Here is an 18994-nt window from a genome sequence, read left to right as displayed (position 1 = left end):
TTTGTTTTTTGAAGAAAACATCTTGTTGCTTTTTTTTAATTATATTTCTTTAATTATATGGAAGGACAAGTATACCAAAAGTAACAAAGTAAACAGATTATTAATAATCCTTCAAATTAGGTTATGATTAGGTTCAGGTAATCAGTAATCTGTAACGGTATGTATTTTTAAAGTAATGCTTCCAACCCTAATAACAGATTATAAAAGCAATGTTAGTAAATATAAAAGTGAAATAATATGAAACAATACATCAAAAGATGATGCGCAACTCAATACACTTCTTTTCATTGCTTTTGTGTTTATTTTTCACAATGAGAAAAGCATGAAGGCTGAGGCAGACAAGCAGTTCTTCCACTGCAGTAAGGTTTTATAATCTCGTACTGTTTATCGCCCCCTGGTGGTGAAGTGTGAAATGAAGCCTGATACTGCTGGAGCTCTGGGTTAAAGACTGACACTCAGCTGAATCTAAAGCGCATTCATGCTGCACTGCTGTTCACCATCAGAATCACTTTCATTCATCATCATCAGCTGTGCAGCAGAATTTGGTGCTAATTATTCAGGGTAAACACATGCAGAATGTAGACAATACACCAAATACACCATACTATATATTAGACGTGGGCAATACAATGATTTTTATCATGAATCGGTTTGTTATCGTGATGCACAATATGCTTCTCTGAGTATGCCATGGACTTTGTCTGCAATTAAAGAAAATTGACCAACTGCATGTTTCATCATAAGAAGAGCAAAATCAGTCCTGTTTAACTGGATTTAGAGCAGTGCACTGTGGGAAATGTTGAATATAATTTATTGTATCCTGAGCTTTTGATGACAGCTTTTAAATGTGGCTCTACTAGAGCACTGTGTCTGTGTCAAAAGACTGTAAATCATATTGTGTATCATGAAAATATCTAGTGTTGTGCATTGATAGTTTTTGACATATTGCCCAATCTGTAGTTTATAGCACTACAAACTACAGCAGAAACACACAGCAGAGTAGTTTATGTAAATGCAGTATGAGCAGTCTGCACTCTCTCTCTCTATCTCTCTCTCTCTCTCTCTCTCTCTCTCTCTCTCTCTCTCAATGTGGGTTGTGCTCTAACATGAGGGGTTTGATTGACAGGTCGCTGAAGGCACAGTCACTCGTGTACAAGAATTGGCTGAGCAGGGTAAGCAGACAGACCTGCACTGCATCTGTTCATACATTTAAGCTATAAATACACAAACACACAGATGACCATCATACACAAAGTGTTCTCAGATCTCAGAGAATCTCTTCAGGTGCGGCATCTGTGTGTTCAGAATCTGTAAGACAGAAACAGAACAGAATGATCAGACATGAACTCTCATCACTGTCACACCATCAACTCAGAGCTCCTTATTCAAACACTCTCTAACTTTAATTCAACTCTGTTAACACTGTATAAACTTCTCATCTCACTCAGACTGAGATCAGAAACAGAACAGAATGATCAGACATGAACTCTCATCACTGTCACACCATCAACTCAGAGCTCCTTCTTTAAACACTGTAACTTTAAATAAACTCTGTTAACACTGTATAAACTCCTCATCTCACTCAGACTGAGATCAGACACAGAATAGAATGATCAGACATGAACTCTCATCACTGTCACACCATCAACTCAGAGCTCCTTCTTTAAACACTCTCTAACTTTAATTCAACTCTATTAACACTGTATAAACTCCTCATCTCACTCAGACTGAGATCAGAAACAGAACAGAATGATCAGACATGAACTCTCATCACCGTCACACCATCAACTCAGAGCTCCTTCTTTAAACACTCTCTAACTTTAATTCAACTCTATTAACACTGTATAAACTCCTCATCTCACTCAGACTGAGATCAGACACAGAACAGAATGATCAGACATGAACTCTCATCACTGTCACACCATCAACTCAGAGCTCCTTCTTTAAACACTCTCTAACTTTAATTCAACTCTATTAACACTGTATAAATTCCTCATCTCACTCAGACTGAGATCAGAAACAGAACAGAATGATCAGACATGAACTCTCATCACTGTCACACCATCAACTCAGAGCTCCTTCTTTAAACACTCTCTAATTTTAATTCAACTCTATTAACACTGTATAAACTCCTCATCTCACTCAGACTGCAGTTCTAGAAAAACATAGTTACAGCCAGAGCAGAAACAGGATCTTTCTTTGGCTTCACACTGAAGTACCTCAACAAGACCAACACAGTCAGCTAAAGAGCTGCTACAAGTTCTGATCTGCCTTCAGATGTGGTCCGTTTGCTAGAACTAATAGTTAAACTTAGTAGCTTTAAATCTTAAATCAAAAAATATCCATCAGCTTAAAAATAATGTTCCTTCCAAAGTGTTTCCAAGAAATGTAGGTATTTCACCCTCTAAAGTGCATAATATATAAGTCTGTGCTATACACAGAGGAGGTCATATGTCAACGATGTCCAGAAATGCTGATTTCTCTGGTCTTGAGCTCATCTGAAATGGACTGATGCTCAGTGGGAACATGTATCATGGTCTCACGAGTCAACCTTTCAGATTGTTTATGGAAAAATTGGACATTGTTCTCTGAACCACGTTTTGGAACAAGATATGCTGCCTTTTAGATGCTCTATTTTTAGCGATGTCCATATTTATTTGAACATGACCACACCAACAAACATTTGTAGGTGTTACTACAGCATGGCTGCATAATCAGAGAGTGTGGGTGTAGACTGGTCTGCCTGTAGTCCAGAACTCTCAGACTTCAGTCTCTGACTGAAAGTGTGTCTTGATAAGCTCAATAAGTGTTTTTGTACTGTTTTCAATTTAAAGCAGATCAAACAGAAACTAATTACTGCTTTCTGTTTTTGTTAGCATTTAACATATTGCCTTAGCCTTGGAATTGTAGTTAGCACTGATAAAAGAACAACATAGCTGTTTAGCTTCAGCTGCACAGCACTGTATTTCTTTTGTTTGTATGTGTGTGTGTGTGTGTGTGTGTGTGCATGTGTGTGTGCATGTGTGTGTGTGTGTGTGTGTGTGTGTGTGTGTGTGTGTGTGTGTGTGCATGTGTGTGTGTGTGTGTGTGTGTGTGTGAGTGTGTGTGTGTGTGGAGACAGTAAGTCAGTAACTTACTCTAGTTTCTCCAGTTTACAGCGTGGATTCTTCAGTAGATCTTTAGAGAGCTCCCTTATTGCTGAATATCCTGTTTTATTGCCGCTCAAATTCAGCTCTCTCAAATGTGATGAGGGATTTGATTTCAGAGTTTTAAACAGATCAGCACAGCCTTTATCTGTAATCCTGCATTCAGACAGTCTACAGAGAGAAGAAAAAAACACCATAACACAATGAAGTGACTTACTACACACAATAATCTTTATACTTTTCTCTCTCACACACACGTTCACACACACACACTAACACACACATAAAACTTTGTATGTCACATTCATAAAAGCCCTTCTGAGTAAGACAGAATCATCTTACAGAAAAATCTTTTAATATTAAGCAGCTTATTGTTGGTGTTTTGTCTAATTTAATGGCTGTATTTTACATTGTGATAGTGCAGAGGCTGAACACAGGATAAAGTAGCAGCTCAGGAAATATCCATTATTTATCTGTCGCAGCCTCTGTGTGTTTACCATCTAATATTACCATTATGATTTTCTTTGATCAGTGAGGTTTTATTTTCTTCATCAATCTACTGGTACATGCTGTCTGGTCTCGTTTTGTTGCTATGGCTAAACACTAAAACATAAACAGTCAAGCCACATTATGCTATGTGCATTTACAATATTCATTCTGCAAATGCAGGTCTGCCAGAACCATGGGGGTGATCAGGCATTTGACCCACCACTTTTTGATTAAGTGCACAGAGTGCTGACCTATAGATGCAAACATAGAGAAAGTCAAAATCTCCATTTCAGCTTGGAGGCCACACATAACACAAATAATGGTGCAGATATGCTTTGCAAGGATTGCTGATTGTATTTTTGGCCACCAGGTACCAGCATCCTAATTGATTAAATTCAAATTGGCAAACCGATTATAATAAAGCAGATTTCAAGTAAGTTTTGACTGTAATACACAGACGATAAGCATATCTGTTTTCTATTGTTTTAACTGTGGCAAATGTGAGTGAAAGAGATCCTGCGTATATGCAACAGCCATTACAGTGTGAAACCAACTGAACCAAATGAAAGACATGCAAAATCACAATCACTGCCTTTGTTGGATTAGTTATGGCTTTAACACCTTACAAACTGCCACAGCACTGCTGAATGAACTTGGTGTTGCCTACCAAAATGGTGGCAATGCAACAGTGACATCATCGCAATACTATCAATAAAGTCAGTAAATCAGTAACTCACTGTAGTTTCTCCAGTTTACAGTATGGATCCTTCAGTAGTTCAGAGAACTCCTTCACTCCTGAATCTCCTAGTTTATTGTTTTTCAGGTTCAGCTCTCTCAGGTGTGAGGGGTTTGATTTCAGAGCTTTCACCAGATCAGCACAGTCTTCACCTGTAATACTGCAGTACTGCAGCCTGCAGAGAGAAAAAGAAAAACTCCTTACACTTACAGCTTTACACACCTACACACATGCACACAAATGAACAGAAACAAAAGTGAACAGTACAGTTGTCCATATCTACTGGAACTGGCTGCTTTGTCAAGTTTCTCAGCTAACATGAGCCACATTATTGTTTTTGCATTTACATTATTTATTTAGCAAATGTGTTTTTATCATGATGAAATGCATTTCTTTTTATCCACAAAAACTATCCACATTCAATATTTGCTATTCCTACTTTTTTATTCAATATGTCCAAATATATGTAAAAATATGAGAATACTAACTTCTGTCTCACTTAGTGATGTTCATTAGGGGGCTGCACCCAAATTTCTCTAAACTGCACAAAATCATTACATCCCTATATTGTATTGGATCAGCTGTATACCTATAAGCCTGTGCACAGACATGGCATGGTGCAGATATTAGCCATGTAGCTCTAATTAGCCTGCTCTGAGTTAGTGTTAAGGGGCTCATGGGGATGTACATGAGCAATGAAAAGATTATTATATTGTTTATTTTTAATTAGTTTTGTTATGGGTATGTGCAGGTCATACTGTATCTGGGATGTGGGATGTTGGGTGTTTTGTGTCTGAGGGGGAGGGGTCACTGATAGCATGAATCTCTTAATTAGTGATGACCTCTCCCCAGGACTGTAGTTTATTCATGTTTGATTTAGACTGGTGCTCAATAAAAAGACAAGATTTTGGAGCAAAGAACATGGCTTTGGCTGATTCTGTCTGACGATTGTCACATTGTTGCTCAGATGTGCCATTTTGTCATGGAAATACAAGAGCTTGAGTGGCAGATCGAACAGTTCCATGGTGGATAGGGAAGCCAACAGCGGAGAGGATCAAAGAAGTGACGGGCAGGCTGGTGAAAGTGAAACCGCCAAAAAACATTGTGGCAGAAGCACCAGTGGCATCCAGCTGGGGTGCGGCAGAGAAGAGCCAGTGCATGTTTGACAACCTTGCTTTACTGGAGAGTGGGTTGCTCAGCTCTGTGGCTGGACAGAGGCAGAAATTACAATCTAGCTGGGCTTGGCCCAGATGGGAAAAGCACTCCAGGTGCTTGTGGCCTTGCAGGTGGAGCAGCATGGTGACCTCAAAGCACTGACCAAGGCTCTTCAGCAGTGGTTTGGATGGATGCCAGCAGTGCTGTCTGTTGGGAAGCTGCTTCCAGATAGACTGAGAAAGAAAAGAGTGGATAAACATATTGGCAGCAAAGATAAGCCTTACTGTCTGACCATCTTATCCCACATTTGAGAGAGGAGGAGTAGGTGTGTACAGGAAATACTCCTGAGCGCTGTGCTGTGGCATGTGCAGTTTGCTAAACCAAGGATCCTCCAAGCCACCATTGTGGAAGCAGAAAATGTAGGGCTCATCCTCAACAACAGGGCCTTGAAGCAAGAAATTCAATCCTGCTCAGCACAGGAGTCTGAGAGTGGGATGGCATGTGAAACAGCCCTGAGCGAGTGGTAGCAGCATGGATAGTGTGTTGACAGTGTGGAAGAAAGGGACACTGTCCTTGCCAATACTGCCAGCCTGAGCCACATAGTATCCCTCAACATAGCTGCCACTGCTGGAGAGAGCAACCTCAGTGGGCTTCGGATAGAGAGCAGCATTATTAGCAAATAGTTCACAGCTCTCATCAATATGGGTTCAAAAATCTCTCTGCTGCAGCTGGGTGTGCTTCCTCACACTGCAAGAGGTATGCTGGATGGCCAGGAGGCTACCACCGGCCAAACTGGCTCCATTAAAGACAGCCAAGTCAACATGAGAGGGAGAAACTGGCTCCCGATTGTGCTGGAAGGTTTGAACTGAGTGTACCAATTCCCGCTCGCATCCATAATATATACCCATACTGTATATCTATACTGTATACTTGGTTTAGACATTCTCTATTTTAAGCTGTTATAATGACATATTCGCAGCTATGGAAGAGGAATGCATGCCAACTGATTTTGTGCAGCACAGCCATAGCACCAGCGATGCTGCACCAATTTGGCTCTGCCCTCAGTGGCTCCCATTAGCAAAGAGAGAGGCTGCTGAACAGAAAATGAAAGAAATGTAAGTGACAGGGGTTATCAGGTCTTCGAATAGCCTGTCAATGAGGCATCAATGGTCCAAAGAAAAAGGATGGGAGTTGGCAGTTTTTGCTCCTGCACATTGATGACGCATCAGATTGGCTCCACATGGTTCTGTGGAGAATGATGCTGGAGTAACCCTTAAACTACTACAGATATACACTTGTATGAAACATTTAGTTTTTCTGAGTGTTCATGTGCTTATATGAGTGAATTATACATTATCTCACAGTTACTGGTCCAAAAAACTACTGGCTCACTGCAAGTTCTCCCTACTCTACCGACTACCCACAGTAACTCACTGTAGTTTCTCCAGTTTACAGTGTGGATCCTTCAGTAGATCAGAGAGCTTCTTCACACCCAGATCTCCTGCCTCACTGCCATTCAGACTCAGTTCTATCAGGTGAGATGAAGGGTTTGATTTCAGAGCTTTAACCAGAGCAGCCCAGCCTTCACCTGTAATACTACAGCCTTCCAACCTGCAGAGAGAAGAAGAAAAATTCAGATTGTTTTAAATGATGTAGCTGAATCAACTTAGGCTCTCTCTATAATATTTACACCCTAATTTCAGTTGTGATCACGGATATATATAAAAAATAACTTGATTACTCAATTAGTTTTCCAATACTTATTTATTCTTAAGCAGAGAGTTTAAGTACTCTTTCCACCCCAAAATAAAAGAGTTTAAACACTACACATAAACACAACCACATACACACAAACAAACAGAAAGGTGCTGTTGAAGAAACTGTGTTCTTCATATCAGGTATTTTACACAGTGAGATTTTTGATAATAATATTAGAGTAAATATTGTGTTTTTACTGTTTTTCACGTCATTTATTTTGAGACACTGTAGTAAAACACATGGTTTATTAACACACTAAAACTGAACATGAAGAACAATAACAGTGAAAACCTGTAGTTTATTTAAGAAATTAATAAACCACAACAGCAGAAACACAAGCACATTTTCTGATTTACTTTGTTCAGAATTTACACACATATGCAAATGTTTTGGCTCCTCTGGTCAAGTTCCATGTTGTTGTTGATTTTCTATTTCTAAATAAGTTAACACATCTTCTACAGAGAACACACCTCTGCACATTTTAATGCCCAATTACTGTTTATTTATTTTCTTACTTGTACTATGTTGTATTACAATAGACATTCAATTAATTTTTTTTACTTTGTATGATTTAGTTTAACGTGACTTTTTCAATAAACATTTAGATTTAAAACCAAATTCTGAATATTACTGGATTAGCATTTTAACCTGTTAGTAGCCTACAGAACTGGTTTAACAAACTGTGTTTTTATATAGAGTGTGTTTACTACAATTTACTTCATTGTATTTCTTGTGCTTAGCTTGTCTGACTAAACTGCTGTGATGTTATTTTAAAGCAATAATGACAACATTACCATACAAGTTTACTACCACAGCATACAAAATATACAGAATACCGTCACATGTCTAGCATCCATACTGATGCCCAAACTCCATGAGGCTGATGCAGGCTGAGACTGTGTGAGCTGTTTCTGTTCTTCACTGGATAAGAAGTGAACACAGTGAGTGTGGAGAGAAGAGAGACTCAGATGTCTCACAGCAGCTGTTTTCTTACCCTAAAATACTTTCAGACTTTCCTTTTCTTTTTCCATTGTATTAATTCTGTTTTTCTGTATAATGTTAGCATCATAAAACTGTTTTTGGAGGAAATGTTCAGATTCATCTGATAAGGTGTTTTGGCATTTTTGTACTGTTTTTTCTTTGAATGTTTCTCACGAAAGGAAGACTCATTCGATATATTACAAATCTGTGAATTAAGAAATGTGGAAGTGTAATAGAAATCTCAATAACACAGCTCTAGAGAGACAGATCTAATGTGTTGTGTGTGTAAGTTATAAGAAAGAAAGACTCCAACTGTGTCTGTGTGTGTGTGTGTGTGTGTGTGTGTGTAGAGACAGTAACTCACTGTATTGTCTCCAGTTTACAGTGTGGATCCTCTAGTAGATCAGAGAGGTTCTCCACTCCTGAATCTCGTAGGTCATTGTAGCTCAGATTCAGCTCTCGCAGCTGAGATGAGGGGTTTGATTTCAGAGCTTTAATCAGATCAACACAGCCTTCACCTGTAATTTGACAGTTATACAGTCTGCAGAGAAAGGAAGAAAAAACCCTCACACTTACAGCTTCACACACACAAGATGCACAATAAAGTAATAATCAAAGCACAATTTAAACACCATAACAAACACAAACACACACAAATGAATGAGGTGAACAGTGGTGCTGTCCACATCTATCAGTATCAGCAACCATGTCATGTTTCTTTGCAATGTTTGGAGACCAAAACTCTAACACATGATATGCAACAATATTCTGTTTGCATTTACAGCAAATGTGTTTTTATCGTAACTAAATGTATTTTGTTTTTATCCACAAAATGTATCCACCTTTTTTATCCAACATTTGCTTCTCTGGTAGCATCAAGCCCAACATTGTTGAATGAGAATAATAAATGATTTTAAGAACACACATTTTACATAAGCAGAATTCCCATTGCCCAGTTTTGTGTGTGTGTGTGTGTCTGTGTGTGTGTGTGTGTGTGTAAAGGCAATAAGTTAGAAACTCACTGTAGTGTCTCCAGTTTACAGTGTGGATCCTCCAGCAGTTCAGAGAGCTCCATCACTCCTGAATATCCTGGATTATTGTTGTTCAGGTTCAGCTCTTTCAGGTGTGATGAGGGGTTTGATTTCAGAGACTTAACCAGATCGGCACAGCCTTTATCTGTAATCTTGCAGTTAGCCAGCCTGCAGAGAGAAGAGGAAAAACTCCTTACACTTACAGCTCATCACACACACAATACACAATGTGGCCTGTGCAAAATATGTTTTAGACATTTGTGCAGCTGCTGAGCCTCACTGTATTGGAACTGTTTCTGTTAGCTTCATGTTAAAACCAGGATGATGTTTGCAACTGTAGGTAAAATTCTATATATATAGATACAGTGTTTAGTGTTTTTAGCTTAGTTCACTTGAAAAAAAATATATTTTTTTGGTCTACTTTGTGCTTTCAATGTGGTTTTTGTTGGTTTCTCTAACATTAACACTAGTTTAGGGACAGTGTAAATATTTACTAACAACTTACCACAAAGTAAAAACTGGTTTGAATAGTGCAACCTATTTTGATTTAGTAATGGGAAAATATGAAATGACATATGTTCCAACTAGCTTACATTTGAATTAATGTATATCTGGTGGAACATGTAGCTATGCCCAACACTAAACCAGAAACACTTCATCTACATTATTCCATGTGACTTTACATTATTTTTTCAGCAATTGAGTTTCCATCATAATAAAATTTTTTATCCTCAAAAATATCATTAAATTTGGACTGTTTTATTCAATATTTTGTGTTTGTATTAAGTCTTTTTTATTCAATATGTCATATTACACATAAAAATATGAATAGAAATCTAGCTTCTGTCTCCCTCATTGATGTTCATTAGAGGGCTGCTTTGTGATGATGTCTGTTATAAAAAGCACTGTACAAATACTGTACATTTGAAATTAACTGATTTGAATTGTCCACAGGACCACTGTGAATGTTGATGGTGTTCATCCTCATGCCATGTGTGTTACCTACAAAATTGCAGTACTACTTTTAGTTGCTAGAGAACACAGGAGACAGCTCTAATGTGGTGTGTGTGATGTAAGAGTAAAAGATTCAAATTGCACATTAAAGTATTTCTTTGGTGTGTGTGTGTGTGTAGAGACAGCAAGTCAGTAACTCACTGTAGTTTCTCCACTTTACAATGTGGATCCTTCAGTAGATCAGAGAGTTTGTTCACTCCTGAATCTCCTAGTTCATTGGTGTTCAGGTTCAGCTCTCTAAGGTGAGATAAATGGTTTGATTTCAGAGCTTTCATCAGATCAGCACAGTGTTCACCTGTAATTTTGCAGTCAGCCAGCCTGAGAAGAAGAAAAAAATATCACAACAAAACACACACAATACACAATGAAGAAATAATGAATAAAAAACAGATTAAACACCAAAACACACACACACTCACTGTAGTTTTTCTAGTTTACAGTGTTGATCCTTAAGTAGTTCAGAGAGCTCCTTCACTCCTGAATCTCCTGGTTTATTGCCGCTCAGGTTCAACTCTCTCAGGTGAGATGAGGGGTTTGATTTCAGAGCATTAAACAGATCAGAACAGGCATCACCTCTAATACTGCAGAAATCCAGCCTGCAGAAAGAAAACTCCTCACAGTTAACACACACACACACAAAAACATGCACACACACACACAAACACATACACACACAAAAACACACAATCACACAAACACAACAATTAACACACACACACAAAAACACACAAAAACAAAAAAGGTGTTATTGAACAAATAGTGCTGTTGTCTGTATTAAATTTGATAATGTGAGATTTTGTTATTAATATTTGTCACATCTGTCTCTGGCTTGGCTGGAACTACAGCCAACCTTGCCACTTCAGACTGCAATTCCCAGAACCCCTCACTCCCTCACATGACTCAGGACTCCTATCCCTATTCTGCCTCATCTGAATTCTGATCATTTGTTAGCTCAGTATATAAGCCTGGATTTTAGCATAGAATCTTTGCAAAGTATTGTCACTGTTTGTTGTGCATACTGAGCCTTTTCTCTTGTTTGTTATTGCTTTTTTGTGTTTGACCTGTGCTTCGTTTTTTGTCTTTGATTTTTTGCCTTGCCCCTTTGCCTTGTTATGACTCACTGGTATTTGACATAGGTTTTGGATCACCCCTTTGTAAATAAAACCTACCAAACTAGTCTTGACTGCACACATCTGGCTTCATCTGCAAAGCTTACAATGTTAGAGTTTCTGTGGTTTCCAAGTTCAGGTAATTTATTCTAAAACACTGTAGAAGCAAAACACACTTTCACAATTATTAACTCACAAAACTGGAACATGAGGAAAAACAACAATAAAAACCTGCAGCTCAATTACCAAAATAATAAACCACAACAACAGAAACACCTGCTCATTTTCTGATTTACACTGTTTATAATTTACACTCTGATGCAAAAGTTTTGGCACCCCAGTTACTATGAATGTTTTTGTTGATTTTCTAAGGGAAAATAGGTGAACACATCCTCTACAGAGAAAACACATTTTCACATTTTAATGCACAATTACTGTTTATTTACTGAAATTATCATTTTCAAAATGTATTAAAGAAAAGAATAATTCAGAAGTAATAATAATAAAAAACAAAATGTGGCCTGTGTAAAAGTTATGCCATGTTTGTGCAGCTGCTGAATCTCTCTGAACTGTCTCACTGAGCTGGAGCTGTAGGAATTAAACACCAGGGAAATATTTAGAGCTGTATATAAAATTATAGCTTATTGTATTTAGTGTCTTTAGGTTAGTTCACTAAAAAGTCACATGTTTGTCTTCTTTGTGCCCTCTATGCGGTTTCTGTTGGTTTCTCCCACACTGTTTAGGGGGAGGTGTAAATATTTCATAACTATTAACCTCAATGTAAAAACTAGTTTGAATGATGCAATTTGATTTAGTTGTGTGGAAATCTGAAATTAAACACTTATGTAACAACTAGCCTTGGTGTTACAACACTTGAAGGCTACATTATTCTCTGTGCCTTTACATTATTTATTCAGCAAACATGTTTGTTTCACTCATAAATAACATTTTTATCTGCAAAAACTAAATTATCACTCTTACCCAAAGTGTGCAAACTTATTTTTGAATTTTGGCCTATTTTATTTAATATTTGCCATTCCTATTAAGTCTTATTATTATTAAGCTGGCTGGGAATGCCCAGGACACCACAGCAACCGCCTAACAACACCTTTGCTGGCTTCTGAATCTTCTTAACCCTCCTGTTGTGTTTGTTTCAGCTAACACTCATGACTGGGATCTTTTATTCCATTATAAATCAACAATAATACATATATTATCACCTAATGTTGTGTTAGATCTTTTTATGAACTTCAGCTCTTGCGAACATTATAAGTTTTGATCTTGTATTTGCTGTTTATGCCCTGCAGGCTTCATTTACCTGAGCTCATACCGCTCGTTGTTTTAGGGAAAAAACATTATATACATATTATTTTCACTATAATGAATACTAAGATGAAACCTATTGTAGTGTTTGTCACAGAGTACTTCACTGAAATGTTTACCAAAGTCACTTTTTTGAAACCAGTTAAGTTTTCTAAACTGTGGCACAAAATAACAACTTTTGTGATCCCGGTCAAAACTGACCGGTATGATTTATTTATTGAAAACAAAAGCCCAAATGTACACAGGGAAAATTTGAGAGAAATGCTTGAACTGTACACTGTATGAACATATTTACAATTTTCTATTGTACTGTGAAAAGACAGTGCTATAATGTTATCTTTATGTTCCTCAGTTTTGTCCTCTCATGAGCATGTGGGGCAGTATACTGTGGTCATTGCATGCTCTTTGCATATATACACACACCGCATCTGTGGCACACAAAGCTCGTGTTTTATCTCTTGGTGCACAGTTGGCACCTCTTTCTTTGGACTCCTCCTTCTCTGGTTGCTGTGGATGTGCTTGATATGTGCTTGAACTCTGTTTTATACAATAATTGTAGTCTTATAGATTCATTTCCAATAACCAGTAATTTTTGACTGGGAACACCATGGGTGTGTACAAGTTCCATAAAACACACAATTTTTTATAAAATATTTCAGATTTGTTTTAGGCGTTCAAATACCATGTGTGAACAAAGTCATGGAACCTCATGACAAACAGATGCAATTTACTACACTTTTTAAAGAGGACACTTCTAAATCTGTCAGATTTGACCGGAACACAACAGGAGGGTTAAAGTTTGTTCACAAACTTTTTCTTTCTACTTATTATAATTATTCTATTTAAAACATGCCGACACTACTCCTCCTACAGTTCTTGAGGTACAGCCACCAAACTCAGCACCAATATAGAACTTATACCTAAATAGTGTGCTTGTGTTTTTAGAATCAATCCAACTTACAATTTTTGTACAATGTTTGTTCACACTGGAACTTTTTTCCATAGACAAGAGCTCAGGGGACTAAAACTTTTCCACACTATATATACACTGTATGAGCCTTATACAGGGATGGAGAAGTAGCTAAGTAGCGTGCTACTTCTTGTAGTTAACTGCACATTTTTGTGGTTAATAGCTGTAGCCACTACAGTTTTATGAAATGTAGCTAGTAACTGTAGCGCCTAAAAAATTTTGTGTAGCTATAGCGATAATTTTCGCTATAATTTTGCGACAGGCTTCTGTCAATCTGTGCAAAATCTGAACCACAGAACGCGATCAGTAACTGGGCTGGTGGCAATTGTGCAATCCTGACTGAGCCACAGACAGTTCAAGTAAATGGTCATGTGCTGATCACCCCTTACTAGCAGGTTTAGCTCAGGGGTCGCAACCAAAATGTTAAGAAGAGCCATTTTTCCTTTCAACAAAAATGAAATATTTTATATCTACTTTACCATCTTGGCTGTAAATATGTCTCAGTGTGTGCTGATGTACTAGTTCAGGCTAAAAATTAAATAAATGAAAACACAAACTTAATTTGCTCTGCTTTAACCTTTAGCTCAGCTGTAGCCACTTTTCTCAAATCTCAGGAAACTTTTTTTGAGTAAAATGTCCCTCAATGTTCGACTTTTTATGAGGCTGAAGTCACTTCTCATTCACCAGCTTCTTGTTCGAATTGTCCCATTCCACCTTAAATGGTGCCTGAGTACACAAAAAGTAGCTAAAAAGTAGGCACTACTTCTTCTGCAAAAGTAGCTAATTGTAGCTAGTTATAAATTTTGGGAAAGTAGTTATAAAGTAGCTAACTACTAATTTTTCAGTAGCTATCCCAACCCTGGCCTTATATTTCTAACTTTATTCCACCACAGTCAGTAAACACTCTGCAGTCAAAAGATTTTAGAGACTCTTCTTACATTATGAACACACATCACACACCATAAACACATTTTTTCTAAATATATGCTCATCCAAAATTTGTTTCTTGGCATTATCCTGTTAAAATAAACATGGACCTTAAAAAGTTAGCTTGAAATGGTTATTAATATGCTACCTGATGCCTATGACATTATTTTATGACAGTTCTGTGGAAAAGCATTAGCCTAAAACATATTTTATACCCCAGCATCATCTTTTAAAATGTATTCTGAACATTACACAGTGTTCTTAGTCTTAATTTGCCTTTGATTGTTTTGGAAAGAGTTACAGGCTTCAATTTTAGAACACATGCATATTTACAAAAAGCAAAGAAGCTGATAAGATAAAACATGAATTATTTTGTACTGTTTTTGTTCAAATACAGGCCAAAGTGTATTTAGAAATTACTGCTTTCTGTTTTTATTAACATTTCACACACTGTTCTCACAAAAGGGAAATGAGTTTGTACCACTCTATCATGCTTTCATTAAATATTCATTTTTGTTGTCCCATGTTTAAATGACAATAAATTTGCAAGGTGACTTTACTCTTGCCTGCACTGACTGAGGACTCAACTTGAGTGTGAAGACTTACTTTTCCCACTTCTCATGTGTATGTAGAGACAGTAAGTGATTAACTGTAGAGTCACTGTAATGTGTGTGTGTGTGTGTGTGTATGTGTGTCTAGTGATAGTAAACAAGTAACTCACTGCAGTGTCTCCAATTTACAGTTCGGATCCTTCAGTAGATCAGAGAGCTCCATCACTCCTGTCTCTCCTGGTTTATTAGTGGTCAAACTCAGCTCTCTTAGCTGTGATGAGGTGTTTGATTTCAGAGCCTTAACCAGAGCAGCACAGATTTCTCCTGTAATACTGCAGTTAAACAGTCTGCAGAGCGAAGAAGAAAAACTCCTCACAAACACAACTTAACATGTACAATACACAATGAAATAACAAGTAAAACAGATTAAACATCACACTGACAGAATACTCAATGAAGTAATGGGTAACACCCAGATTAAACACCATAACACACATACACATGAATGAACAAAAAGGAACTTATTTTAAAAAAAGTAACAATTATATCTAGTTAAACTTATTCTCAGGAATGTGAATTTTGACAGACTCATTCAATAAAAACAGAACCATTAGAAACTCAGCAATCAATCTAGACTTTGGAACAGATGATTTATCATGTCTTTATTTGTCATTTATACTTCCTATCTACTAGGAAGAGGCATATTTTCATATTTTCAATTAACCTAATTAACTGAAAAGTGTATATAAACATAATAAACATGGTGCATGTTGTTGTTTTTCTACTTTGAAACAGATGAACTAGTCCATCTTAAGCCCATAAGACACAAACAGCTAAAGCTGTACATAATAATAACACATGACTGAATGCTTTTTATTTTATTTATTTATTTATTTTTTGTCTGAGGAAGCTTCCATAATATTTTAATTTCCTATAGTCATAAAGTATTTTCATCCATTTCTGTTCAACATTTATCAGTATTGACACTGCCACTACATGGTCGCATTACTTGTTTTTCTGGGCAGTTCATTTATATTACTGAAATTTTCCATGTGCAGATCACACCTCTAGCTTGCCAGATTTTTCTTTTGTAAAATTTTCCCAACATGTGCATTTATCTGCATCTAAGCACATCCCTTTCAAACAAGCACTCGCTTTTAAACCAAAAGAAACTGGCTGATAGAAGATGCAGACTGACAAAGCACATCACACTTCATAGGATAAATATGCAGCAATTCGACCTAGCCTATAAGCATGAGGCAGCCTAAGCAGATCCAATATTAAAGAAAAAGTTAAACTTATATGATAATCACCTTTAGATTCACATAAACATCTTATAATAATCTACAATTTTCATTGTTAAAGACTATCTAAAACACATATTTTTAATACATTTTACATATTTAAGGATGATTAGGCACACTGGAAAGTATTTTATATATTTATTTATATTTATTGATTAAATTCATTAAAGCTCATGCATATGGAAAAGGGACACATATGAAAACCTATTAATGTATTTGTCATTTAGCAATACATCTCTCTGAAACTAAATTTAAAATAATGGATAGAATCTGAAATGAGTTAAATGTTTTACACAAAAGATAGAAAATAAATATTTAAAGAACTCTGTCTTCGAGGTTGCTCACCTTCCTCTATCATCAGTGTCCAGCACTGACTGCACTGCACACTTGTTGATTGTCACAGTTTTTTATACTGTTTGTGCACTGATAAGCAAAAGCAGTATGAGCACTCACAGATGAAATGAACAACACTGATTATCTTGTAACATAGATGCATGTGAAAGTCTGGGATCTTTTAGACAGTAAGTGAATGGTTGGTTCTTGTAGTCAATGTGTTGGATGTGGGAGACATGTCCAGCCATGAAGACCTGAGAGACTTTGACAAGAGCCAAATTGTTATGACCAGACGACTGAGTTAGAGCAGGATTTTTCAGGCACTGCATCAGCTTCCTTATTTCAATTTTGACAGGTCTTATGTAGCCATCTGTTGGAAACTGAGGTGCATTACAAATAGCACCATGTAAATCATACTTTTCAATAGTCATCAATGTGTGGAAAGTCAGATGATTATAATAAAACAAAATTTGGTGGAAAATTATGGGCAATTTAATTATGAGAACATTTCTCAATTCTCCTGTATTAGATTACAAGCGGATCTTGACTGCTCCAACCTGGTAGACGCATGGACATATCACCATGACTGAGAACAACTGGCAACGCAGCATGTGTGTATGTACATCTATATGTAGGTCTATGGTGATTAGTTACATTTGCAGTCATTTGTAACAAGCATGAAGAAGCACAGGATTTGAATACAGAAAGTTTTTTTTTTATTTTTATTAACAGACAACATTTCTGTGATCATAACCATATGAAGTTCAGCCTCAGCAGAGCAGCTAACTTGTAAAATGCACACTGTTGGTTCCAGAAGCAGTCACTGAGGGAGAGAGAGCAGCACAAAACCTCTTACTTTACTGATGGAACTGAAGACATGAGACAAAGTGAGCTCGCCAAAGTAGGTAGCTAATAGTTGTTCCAACCAATAAGGCTTTTGTTGAGTATCTTCAGTAAAAACGATAATAATTATATTTAAATATTTTTTAGTTTTTCTCTTTTTAATTTCCCTATAAATACATTGATTGTTTTGAACATAGACAATCTACTCCTTATTATAGTACAGCAAGATGATGATTTAAGGCATATTTTAACCTTTGAATGTATACCAATCAACCTCATCAAGAAATGCAACATAATACATACTTCTACATATTGTAATACATATTTATTACAATGTCTTACATATATTACATTTTCCAAACCAGCCAAGATCAGATCTCAAAGGTATGGTATACACCTCCACTTGTAAGACTACTTGTACCTTTGGCTCTGAATTCTGTTCATAGCAAAAGATAGATGATGATGTGTCACACATCCATACACAACTGTATCTCTGTAAGTGTGTATTTAGGTGACTGAATATTAAATTCTGCTTCTTATCTGACTGGAAGCACAACAACTATGCTGGTCTGAACAATGTCATTAAGTTGTGTGGCAACAGATGAAAGAAACATAATCATAGAAAAAGTAAATTGGTCAAATTTGACTGAAACACAACCAGAGGGATAACAGTGGTATCCTCTTTAGTATGTTATCAGTGATAACATACTAAAAAGGTAGGACTGTATTTCTGAGTTGACAACATCTGTAAATTGATCACTTAAGTCCAAAACTATGTCAGTGGACACACTTTTATTTTAAATTCTGTTGAACCTAGGTTTTAACTGTATAAAATATGGTTCTGAAACAGGATTAGAGGTAAACGGCTGAATAAAGCTGTGATGGGTGAAATCTATTTTAATACAGATACACCCTAAACTCTGCACAGTGATTCCATCATGGTCAGATTTGTTTTTCACTTCTTGTTTCACTTCTTGTCTTAATGGACTACACAGTGATCTGATCAGACCAAGATCAGATCACTCCAACAGACTTTAAACAGTATTGTGCTGTAATATTCAGATCCCTGTTCAGTCTGACTGCAGAAAAACTGTAAAATTACAGCAGCTAAACTTTCACTTTCTTAAAAATGCATCTGCAAAAATACATTTACTCGACTCTCTGCTATCTCTGTCTGTCTCTCTCTAAAGGGTTTGTTTTTACAAGACCTTATAAAGAAACATAGAGCATGACTGATGTTTATTTCCCAGCATCCATACACACTCAAACCCCCAAAATAACAGCTGTTTTATTTTTACATTTTCCTCTGTATTTGCTGTTCTCC

At 36.8% G+C, this 18994-nt stretch overlaps 1 protein-coding gene across 1 annotated transcript in view; it reads right to left on the bottom strand.

The window, feature by feature from the left end:
• Window positions 1–1279: 1279 nt before the first annotated feature.
• The window catches only part of LOC118801195 (ribonuclease inhibitor-like), a 33046-nt gene continuing 15331 nt past the window's right edge, over window positions 1280–18994 (bottom strand). Inside the window, exons 6-14 of the mRNA XM_036561368.1 lie at window positions 15361–15537; window positions 10730–10906; window positions 10452–10628; window positions 9288–9464; window positions 8630–8878; window positions 6961–7137; window positions 4373–4546; window positions 3138–3317; window positions 1280–1308 (exon numbers count right to left, since the gene is read on the bottom strand). Coding sequence (XP_036417261.1) covers window positions 1302–1308; window positions 3138–3317; window positions 4373–4546; window positions 6961–7137; window positions 8630–8878; window positions 9288–9464; window positions 10452–10628; window positions 10730–10906; window positions 15361–15537 — 1495 coding nt within the window. The 3' untranslated portion in view covers window positions 1280–1301. The remainder of the gene's footprint in view (window positions 1309–3137; window positions 3318–4372; window positions 4547–6960; window positions 7138–8629; window positions 8879–9287; window positions 9465–10451; window positions 10629–10729; window positions 10907–15360; window positions 15538–18994) is intronic.

Source organism: Colossoma macropomum, unplaced genomic scaffold (assembly GCF_904425465.1).
Source record: "Colossoma macropomum unplaced genomic scaffold, Colossoma_macropomum, whole genome shotgun sequence".
In the NCBI taxonomy this organism is placed as follows: Eukaryota; Metazoa; Chordata; class Actinopteri; order Characiformes; family Serrasalmidae; genus Colossoma; species Colossoma macropomum.
Note: the sequence above shows the minus strand (reverse complement) of the source record. Positions and strands in the feature narration are given on the sequence as shown.